This window comes from Buceros rhinoceros, unplaced genomic scaffold (genome assembly GCF_000710305.1).
Source record: "Buceros rhinoceros silvestris isolate BGI_N320 unplaced genomic scaffold, ASM71030v1 scaffold26480, whole genome shotgun sequence".
NCBI classification, from domain to species: domain Eukaryota; kingdom Metazoa; phylum Chordata; class Aves; order Bucerotiformes; family Bucerotidae; genus Buceros; species Buceros rhinoceros.
The window spans coordinates 7415-17883 of NW_010389405.1; the positions used below are offsets into that span (position 1 = coordinate 7415).

Sequence of the window (10469 nt, forward strand, 5' to 3'; positions counted from 1 at the left end):
GAAGCACAGAGGTTAATGCCCCGGTACACAGTGAATTCCCCCGTCATCTCTGGGGCAGAGCGAGTCTGTTTGCTCAGCGCTTTGTGCTCTGGCCGTAAAAATAACCAAGTACAAATAATTCAAATAGTGGGTGCTTTTACTCAGCTTTTAACTGTGTAATTCACGGGCGAAGGGGGGGACCCAGGCTGACGTTAGTGGGGCTGTGAGAAGGCTGAGGAGTTCACCTACACCAGGGGCCTGAAGTTTGCAGCAGACGGTGGGTCTCTGCTCCAGAAGCACATCGCTGACTTGGAGCAGGAGAAAACTGCCTTCCTATTTATTTCCAGCCTGTATCTCCTGCAGGAGCACTTTTCTTGGGGCTGAGTAGCCGTGTACCAAAAAAATATATTCTGTTAACAAATTATTACTCATTTTATCTTAAACTTCTTATTCAGCCAGGCTGGATTGTCTTGCTCTGGGCTATTCAGCCCCAACAGTCTTGTCTCCCTCCTGCTTAGGAAGGGTAACCCGTGCCTTGGAGGTGGGTTGGAATACCAAATAACAAGTGTTTGCTACCAAGGTGTTGTGTCTCATGCAAATGCTTCCAACCTCGTGCACTGACCTTTCCTTTGTTATCCTTATCTTTTAAAGGACAGTTTCTGTTTGGGGAAAAAAGCAAACAAACCAGGTTTCCCTCCATCCACAGCCAGCGATGCCCAAGCAGCCTGTGGCAGCCTATGGACAGACATTGTTTTGCTGCTGGGGTCAAATAGTGTTTGGGCTGAAAGCTGGCATCATTCAGAAAAGTCACCAGTTACAACATGCTCTGTGCCAGAACCCCTGTGCCACAAGGGGGTGGCACTGACCTTTATTTTATCAAGACAGACTTGGCTTGCAAGCAAACCAGCCTGGCCCCCAAGTCCTCGCTGTGGATGGATCTACCAGGCAGCCCATTCCATCTGCCCCTTCCTCGTCTTCCTCTCCACCCCTGCAGGCCTGAGTCCCGTGTCTGGACGGTGATGTTGCTCCTGGGGACATGCCTGCTGTACTGTGCCCGCGTCACCGTGCCCATCTGCGCCGTCGCCCTGAGCACCCACTTCGACTGGGACAAGAAGCAATCCGGCATAGTGCTCAGCAGCTTCTTCTGGGGCTACTGCCTGACACAGATCATCGGAGGACATATCAGTGATCAGTACTGGCAACAATTCTCGTGTTTTCCTCTGCTCGGGCTTTTTTAATGACACTTCTCTTGGTTTTGACCTCTCAGTTCCAGTCTTGAGTGGCTGTGCCAGGTTTCACCCTGGGACTGCAATGGGGTGGAAGGGTAAAGCATGTCTGTGGAGAGAAGAAGCTTTATGGGCCCCTGCAGGTTGCTCTGAAAGCAGCTGCGCTCTCTCCATCAGCCCCACTCAGGGTCTGTAGCTCTGATTCAGAAAGGACACGTGTAGTTTTGACTGTCTGATTGGATTCCCGGGTCTTGAAATTGCTGCTCTGCTTATCGGGTATGGGCAAGAGCCCAGCACGCACAGGGACTGTCCACACGGTCATGACTGCCTCGAGACATCTGCAGGCACGTCAGTGGACGTGAATTATTCCAACATAGGGCTTTTCACCCGGAAACAGTGACGAGCGCTTTTACACCAGCATGGTTTTTCTGATGGAGGTTGTTTTTAGTGCTGGTTCAGGAGCTGGAATAAAAAAAGCAAACCCACAAGTGTACATATTAAGCTGATGAAAGAAATAGTGGGTGTAAAGCAGACTTTGTTTTAGAAAAGTGGTAAATGCTGATGCTCGTGCATCGCTCTCAGCTGCTGCTCCTCAGGAGCGTTACTTGTCCGTTAATGAACAGCTTAAGCCCCGTGGTGCTGGTCAGCCACTTGGGAGGGTTTCTGGCTGCAATCGATAACCACAACAAGAAAATATTTCCTTTTCGTGAGGAATACAGGTTTTTTTCTGTTTGATCTGCATAGTCTTTCTCCGTTTTCAGTTCAGCACCTCCAGTTTTTCCACCCTATATTCTCAAGCAATCTTTCCACAAGCAAGTCCCCGTCACCGTTTCCGGAAACCCCAAATGTCTCCATTTTATCAGAGCAATTAAAACCCCACCTCCCAGTTAGCTGTAAGGAAAGATCTCAGTAATTACCCGCTTGAGTTCCTTTCTCCAGCCACCCCGTTTTTAGCGGGGAGGACTTTCCTAGGAAATCTTTTGTGAGGAACACATGTTTGGAAGGAGTCCCTCATCCATGCAGTGCACTATGCTATTTAATTATGTTCCTTAATAGTTTGCAAGCAGATGCCTGCATAAAACCAAATATGAACAGGCAGACCTGGTGCAGAAGAGCAGCTGGAAGAGCAAACACCATCAGCGGTTAGAAAAGCAGAACAGTGACAGCAGCTTGGGCTTCCCCCGTCGGAGACAGACTTGAGTGCATTGGAGTGGTGGAGTCTCTGGGGCTGCAGGAGGAGGGAAGGGAGGAAGTCAGAGCTGCTCCCCAGAGGGCTAAAGACATTCGGAAGAGGCGAACAGGTTTGACAGAAAGGTTGCTCTTAAAAACAGGCTAAACCTGAAAGAGAGTTGAGTCTTGGCTGGGGGACTTTGCCCTTTTGCCCTCCCCTTGTTTTTGATAACGTGCCTTTTGTCTTCCAGAATCGGAGGTGAGAAAGTCCTCCTCCTCTCAGCATCAGCCTGGGGGTTCCTCACGGTCCTGACCCCGCTGCTCACCCACGTCACTTCTGCTCACCTCGTTTTTATGACCTCCTCCAGGTTCCTCATGGGGCTGCTGCAAGGTGAGCACATCCTGTGTGTCTGTCCTGAGCACGTGTCTGTGTGTCTGTCTGCCCAGGGCCTTTGTGTGCAGTAAATTCAGATGCAAGTCCTGTGCGTGAACCCTTCTCCTGCACGTTGAAGCAATTCTCTGCCTCAAAACTCGTCATATCCAGAACTTCCATGGGAAAAACCAAGTGGCATTTCTAGAGAAAGTCACTGACAAATCATTGCCCCGTAGGAATCTCTGACAGACAAGGGCTGCTGGCTCCTGAAACCATCGCTGTTCCTGTTTGATTTTCCACATTTTAATTCTCCTTCAAAAGACTTCGGGAAAATTTGTCCTTGCCAAAACTTTTGGATAATTTGGGATGGCTTTTCTCCCCTCTTGCACTGGGGAACCGTTGGGAAAGTGCACTGGCATTGATGGATTGACAGTAGCAGCGGTGATGGTGAAACGGGGGATCACGGAGAAGGCACAAACCAACCTTCCATGGTGATGGATCCGCTGGTTTTATTTTATAGCCCTGCTTTGAATTCACCAAAGATTTTGTTGCTTTGTCTCGGTGTTTAGCTCCTGCTGGATCTTTTAAATTTGCTTTTGATCTGCTCACGAGGGCACAGGAGCCTGACTGCTCCCTGCCTCGCTCCGTTGCTCGCAGGGGTCTATTTCCCGTCCCTGGCCAGCCTGCTGTCCCAGAAGGTCCGGGAGGGCGAGCGAGCCTTCACCTACAGCACAGTGGGGACCGGCTCGCAGTTTGGGTAAGTTCAAAAGGCTTTCAGCAGCAAGTGACAAGTCTCTGGACATCATCTGTGATGAAATGCCACTAAATAGTTGGAGGCAAAACTTGCAGCCCAAAGTACATGTGGATTCCTGGGTCCTCGAGGACACCGGCTGCAGCTGAGGAAGCCTCAGGCAGTTGCTGTCGTGCATGTCAAGGATTTATGGGGTTTTTTTCCTTTCTATTCAAGCCAGGCTTTGAAGAGTGTTTGCAACATTTAATTACTATGGGAAACAGCCTGATTCAGTAGGAAGGGCAGGGGTCAGCCCAAGCCGGGTCACCTGTTCTCTCTGATAGACGGGGATGGTATAGCTTCCCCATCTCTGCTAACCTCCATGAGAATTCCCTTTCTAAAGAGAAGGGTTACTTCAAAGCCAAATAGAAATTTTACTGTGTTTAATCACTTAGTTTTCCAGCATTCTCCTTTCTTTGGCTTATTTATACGGTCTCTGAGATACTTCCTGCACACCAGCATCTTCACTTTCTTTCCCCAATGAGCACGTTTCAGTGCGGGGCAGGTGGCAGGAGGTCCCTTAGTGGCTTCTCCTGCCCAGCTGAGGATGCCAAGATGCCACACAAGGAACAGGGCACGTTGCCGAGTCACGGGGTGACCGGGCAGTGCCTGCACACAGGGACTGATGACTCTTTTAAATGCGCTTAGTGACCCGAGAAGTGTCTCCTATTGATTCGTGCAGCCCAAGCACTTGCAGCCAGACCCATCAATCTGAGCGTGGTTTTCCTTGCAGGACGCTGGTGATCGGTGCTGCAGGATCTCTCCTCCTGGACTGGTATGGCTGGGAGAGCGTTTTTTACTTCTCCGGCTTGCTCACCTTGCTCTGGGTTTACTGCACCTGCAAGTACCTCCTGAGTGAGAAAGGTGAGTCCAGCCGCCTGTTCCGTCTCTGGGGCTGCCAGCGCTCCCGAGGCTGGGGGACCCGAGTGCCACCTCCCAGTTATTTCCTGCAAATCCTCCGTGTTTCCAAGATCATGCCTGGTTTTACACAAAGGCCTTTTGTTCAGATGTCGTTGATAATACTTGCCGTGTCTCACCCAAGATGCTAAACCCAGAAGCAAGCTTTTGAGCTCTTGCCTTGCTGATTTCCTATTTCAAGTCCCACGCTGGATTATATTGCTGTCGAGAGCCTGATCCGACTCCTCAGCACTCGTAAGCACCAGTGAAAACACCAAACAGAGCATGATCTTCAAAGTGGATTAAGCTAAAGCAGGGCAAGATACTTAGGCCAAACCAAGAGCATCTACACATAGAGCTTTTAAAAACCAGTTAATCTGGAATATCTCTTCCCAAATAACAGTCTGGGAGTAATTCTACACATGAGCAAACTGTTACACCTGGCTACAGCATATTAGTGTGAGTGTGGTATATAGGAGCCCAACTCATCAAGAGCTGGGCGAGCCCTGGTGCTGCACAAAATCCAAACCAGGTCCTTGCGCAAGGGATTTTTGTTTAATTGTAATGAGATAAAACAAATGGGTGAAGGTGGCTGGATGGGGAAATGTGTAGGTTCAGTGGGAAATTTTGGTCAACGTAACTGGTGTTCTCATGAGCGTTCAGCGGTGGCATAGCCAAGAGACACGGGTTAGGTGGAGATTAAAGGTAGTTGTGTAGCGGGCTCCCAGGGCTCCCTCCATCTCCACAGAAAATTACTCATCTAAGCTTGCCTTTGTACGTTTTCTTCCCTGCAGAACTCATCATCCCCATAGACTATTTAATGAGAGGCCTCTCGATATCCAAGCAGACCAAAGTTCCCTGGAAGCAGCTGTTTAAGAAGGCGCCGATATGGTAGGCAGCTGCGGGGGCTCGAGCGTCAGCAGGGCTGGGCAGCAACCTCCTTCCAAGGGCTTTTCCTCCTCTCCGTGCTTATTTCTTCTGCAAGTCCATTCCTGTCTTGGATAGCGGTGGAGCATCCGCTGATAACAAAACCAAGCGTACAGAACACCTCTCGGAGCGGGACAGCTCTTGCAGGACTCGAAGGGGCTGGTGGGAAATGCACTCACTCAATTGCTGCTGCAATTAACCTCGCCTGAACCCAGGGGCTGACGTCAGGCAATGAGGACAGTGAAGGAACGAGTGGTGCTGCAAGTGGCAAGCCAAAAGGAGTAGTTATCTATGAAAAAAATCTCAGGAAGCAATTGTACGCTGTGAGGGATTTATTTACAGACCAGGAACTGAAATACCGCGTTGCTCGAGCGCCCGTTTCCCACCCAGTGTGACCTGTCACTCCTGATTATTTCCTCTCCGCTGTGTATTTTCAGGGCTGTCATCATCGCTCAGCTCTCCACGGCCAGCACGTTCTTCACTCTCCTCTCCTGGCTGCCAACTTTCTTTAAGGAAACTTTCCCCGAGTCCAAGGTAAGCTGGCTCTGAGACAAAGGCATTGCTGATCTCTATGCAAATGAGGTCATGAAACGGGTTGGTTTCGGGGGACGGTGGTGGCAGGGAGGATTTGGGGAGGGCGGGCTGGGAGGCAGGAGGAGGTGGGAGGTTTCCCTGCGGTGTTAGGAGCTGTTATCCTCCTGCACATGCGTTGGAGGTACCAGCATCCTCCCTCCAGGCAGGCAGAGGCTGGTTTCTAGTTGCTTGTTTAGGGATGCTGAAGTGAGGCAGAGCTGGAGCATCTTCCAGGCAGGAAAGAGATGGGTATATTTGGTTTTAAACTGCTTTTCTTCTGAGGAAAGGGTGGGTTTCCAATGGCACAGAGCTCATGACGCGATGCTGTTGCAAATGACCACCATTCACTGCTGGGTTTTCTCTGTACTGGCATTGTACAGCTCAGACCCGCCTGCATAAATGATAATTACCATGAATAATGTGTACTTTAACAATACCACCAAAGCTTCCCTCTCCTCAGCCCAAATGATGTTGCCATGTTTCAGAAACCCAGGCAATACTCACCTGGGCTGGGAGCTGGGATTTTGCTCTCGTTCTCGGAAGTCCAGACGTTCTTTTCCACAATGGCTCCGTTGGGTTTTTAGGATTTCCAGAGCCGCTTACAGACGCCTTTTCACATCACATGTGTAAGGCACTTTATGGCATCCTCGATATTTGTATTAAAATCATGTATTAAACCAGCAAACATATTGTTGTGACAAGATCTGTGCACCTCGAGTAATGTGCTTGTGCAGCAGTAATTTACCATCTGTTAAGCATTATATCATGGTGCCCTTATGTAAGATGCTCTATATAGCGATCCTGCATCTGATAATCGCTTCATACATTTTAATAAATCGGGGATGCTTGATTTCAAAGGGTGGACAATAATCCCTAGTGTGGGAAACCTCTGTCACCTGCTGCTCACAGTCCCTTTCTGCAGGGAGCTGCCTTCCCCGCTGCCTGTGGAGCTGCCTGCAGCCCGTCTGGGCGGAGGCGGTGGAGGGCTGCTCAGAGTGATGGGCCATAGGCATGAGCCAAGGGTGGTTTGTTGGGATTGACTTGCCGAGCCACCCCAGCTGGTGTTAGCAGACACTGGAGATATCATCCCATAAGCCCTATGTTGTCAAAAGTGACCAAATCCAAAGTTTCAAAGGCACTGAAAGATGCAGATGGACTCTGGTGTCATTTCTGGGAGCAGCTGGAACGGCATTATTAAAACCCAAGATTATTCAGCCTTCCCACACATCCTGAAGGCAGACGAGGATGGGAGGGATGTCTCCACGGGACGATGGGCTCTGAGCGAGGGGGTAGATGTGAGGGATGATGGATGAATGAGTAGGTTCAGCCAGCTGAGATGCAGCCCAGCCCAACCTGCACTGATTTCAGCTCCTCGTGGGATCTGGGCACCAAACCGCCTCTGAGCAGCTGTAATCCAGTAATCATCTGTGATTATAACTGCAGCAAGCTCACTTAATTGAAAATAGGCCGAAGTATGTTGCTGCCCATAATGTTACCTAATCCTGGCATTAGGAAATGCAGCTCTGCTCCCCCAGCTCCATGGTAATGCTGCTAATGAGGTTGAAGCTGATGGTGGAAATTTTGCCGGCAGCTTTACTGACGACCCACAGGGCAGGGTAAAATCTACAGCTTGCTTTCCAGGGCTCTGTGGCTCTCTGCCACATCACCTTGCTGAGCAGTAAACATTGCCACGTTTAATCCCTCTTCCCCGGAGCAGACAGAGCTTTCTGCCTCTCCCCTGCATGCAGGGTCACTGGGGCAGAAGGAGAGACACCAGCGCTACAGCCCCGTGATGCGCCTGTCACCTTTGCGTGGTCCAGGGTGTAGCTGAGAGCTTGCTGTGCAAAGAGGGTAGAGATGCTGCAAGTCCTGATCACTCCGTTTTTTCCCCCTTTCTACAGATACCACAGGCTATCAAATAAAACACGTGCAAACAAACTCAGCTCTGACACCAAACCTCTCTTGATTTTTGCTCCCTCAGGGTTGGGTGTTTAACGTTGTCCCCTGGCTGGTTGCAATTCCAACAAGCTTGTTCAGTGGATTTCTCTCTGATCATTTAATCAACCAGGGTAAGAGCTTTTCTGGCTTTTCCTCAGCTCTTATTCTATGTTATGTAGAAAGATGACCTGGGTGAGGAGATGGGTGTGTTGGTAGGGAGCAGACCCAGCAAACAGACAACTTGAGGTTCTGATGTGAAAGCAGAGCGAATACTCCCGGATCCAAATCCCAACCATGTGTTTGGAGCTCCCTTGGATCTCAGTTACAATACCCACACGGAGATGAACTCTGGCTGGCTGAAATCCACTTACCTCGTGGTGTCCTGGCTGGAGGACAAGGAGCCCTGATGAGCTGTGCTTAACTCCAACTCCCTTTCTCTTCCAGGGTACAAAACCATCACCATTCGTAAGTTCATGCAGGTAAGAGAGGCGGAGCTGCGGGAGAGACGCGTGGGTCACCCGCTGACCTCTGCTTGCCTGGCAGATTAGCCCTGGTGTGGAGCTGGGGTGGTGGCTATAGGTGGAAAAGGAAAGGGTTTGTCGCTTTGCGGTCAGACTGGTGGTCGGTGCATATGGGAAACGAGACCCAGAGCATACACCTAACTGAGGAACAGAGCGTGGACCAACGGTAGCGTTGAGCACAGAGATGTGTCAGTGCTCCACAGAGGTTTTCCTTCACAGGCAAAGGCCAGCCATGCTCTGTCACTCCAAATGACCCCTGAGATACCGAGGAAACAGCAATACGAGGATGAACAGAAATAGAACTGCTAGGCGAGAGCACAGCGTATCCTCCGCTCCACAGCATCGCGTCCCTCCAGACAGACCTCTGACACAGAAAGGCAGAACACCAGGGGGAAAAAAGGCTTGAGAAGCACCTGGTGCATACGAGCTCTTGCCATTGTAGAAGGGAACAGTTTGTCCGTGACAGGGGTTGCCTTCTTCCTTACAGAGAATGTGCTGTGGTATTTAATTTTCCCCTTTCTTCCAGGTCATTGGCTCCGGCGTCTCAAGCGTTTTTGCTTTGTGCCTGGGCCAGACCTCCAGTTTTTGCAAAGCGATAGTGTTCGCCTCTGCCTCTGTTGGACTTCAGACCTTCAACCACAGGTGACAAGGGTGATGATGGCACTAGCTGCGGCCCGTAGCTCTTACCCTGCGCGTGGCATTCAGGGTCTCAGAGGAGGCTGTCTCCATCGGGACTGTCACAGCAAGAACTGGCGCTTGTCTGAGCATCCTGTGTTCATCCCTGCATGGCTGGTGGAGTTTAGTGCCCCCTGCAAACCTCTAGCACGGAGAAGGGCTTGGATGGCCGGGTATAGGGAGGTGAAGCGGGAGGGAATTGCATTTTGGCCCCTCTGAATGCTTTGTGTTGAATCTTTTTCCTCCTGTGCTGCTTCACCCTCAGCTTCTTTCCTCCCTTCTCCTGCCAGTGCCACTTATTGCCCAGGATCCCTTCATGGTGTTTGACAAACTGAACGCTGTGAATGGTGAAAAAGCAGTCGCGCCCCATTAAAACTGCCATCTCCCCCTCTCTGTTTCTCACTAGTGGCATTTCAGTGAACGTGCAGGATCTGGCCCCCTCGTGTGCCGGCTTACTGTTTGGTAAGGATTCCGTGGGGTCTTGTGCTGGAAGGGTGGTGTGTGTGGCAGGGGACACGGTTGTCAGCATTAAGGTTAGAGCAGGAGTAGCTCTGTGCAACCTCTGCTCCGTGTGTGCAGCCTCAGCTTCCTCCTGTGACACATCGGCCATTGATGAGGGCGGGTAACAGCACCAACACGCTTTTCCGTTCACCAAACGCTTACCTGCACCAAGGGGTGGGGAGGGGGACGAGGGGTGTCCCAGCCATCAGCAAGGCATTAGCTGTACACGGGGACCAGGGGTCGGGTGGGAGCCTGGATGAAGCTGCTCGTCTCTGTGGGTTTCTAATATACGATGCCTTTCGTTTCTTTGCAGGGGTTGGGAATACAGGTGGAGCCCTCGTAGGTAAAGTACCTTCCTGCAGCTCATCCTCTCCTCGCAGGCAGGCAGGATCTGGCCCCAGAGCCTTGGCACTTTTTCTTTTGTCTCCTGTCCCAGGTGTGGTTTGCGTGTACTTGGCTGGGTATCTGATTGAGAGCACCGGCTCCTGGAGCTCTGTTTTCAACCTGGTGGCTGCTGTTAACAGCATTGGCCTCTGTGCGTTCCTCGTGTTTGGAGAGGCCCAGAGGCTGGACACAGACTCTGCGTATATGGACCTCTAGAGATGAGTCCAGGACGGGAGAGCATCACGTCTGTGTGTCATTGTCGCACAAGTGCCAAAGAACATTTTTTTTTTAGGTGTTTAACAGGAAAAAAGTATTCTGAGACCAAGTACATATTGGATGTGGATGAAACCCATGGGAGAAAAGAAATTTAGAGTTCATTCTTTGCTCAGGGCATAGCTGATGGCCTGCAGAGCCGTCCAGCTCATCACCTTCAGTGAGGATACGGCCCACGTGGCCCGTTTGCCCCGGTCCATGTGGCCAGGGCCGCTTACCCAGCTCGCCCCTGAGGGACGCAC

General features: G+C 50.9%; 1 protein-coding gene across 1 annotated transcript; it reads left to right on the forward strand.

The window, feature by feature from the left end:
• Window positions 1–974: 974 nt before the first annotated feature.
• On the forward strand, window positions 975–10435 carry SLC17A9 (solute carrier family 17 (vesicular nucleotide transporter), member 9). The gene is made up of 12 exons (XM_010134256.1): window positions 975–1171; window positions 2627–2766; window positions 3406–3505; window positions 4272–4402; window positions 5230–5326; window positions 5800–5896; window positions 7917–8004; window positions 8318–8352; window positions 8921–9036; window positions 9476–9531; window positions 9884–9913; window positions 10007–10435. The coding sequence occupies exons 1-12, from the start codon at window positions 999–1001 to the stop codon at window positions 10168–10170; spliced, it is 1227 nt and encodes a 408-aa protein (XP_010132558.1). The 5' UTR covers window positions 975–998; the 3' UTR covers window positions 10171–10435.
• Window positions 10436–10469: the final 34 nt, after the last annotated feature.

Coding starts and splice junctions, on each gene's coding strand:
- SLC17A9 (XM_010134256.1), top strand. CDS start 999: ATGTTGCTCCTGGGGACATGCCTGCTGTACTGTGCCCGCGTCACCGTG. Junction 2,767..3,405: donor CCTCATGGGGCTGCTGCAAG/GTGAGCACATCC, acceptor CGTTGCTCGCAG/GGGTCTATTTCCCGTCCCTG. Junction 8,005..8,317: donor TGATCATTTAATCAACCAGG/GTAAGAGCTTTT, acceptor TTTCTCTTCCAG/GGTACAAAACCATCACCATT.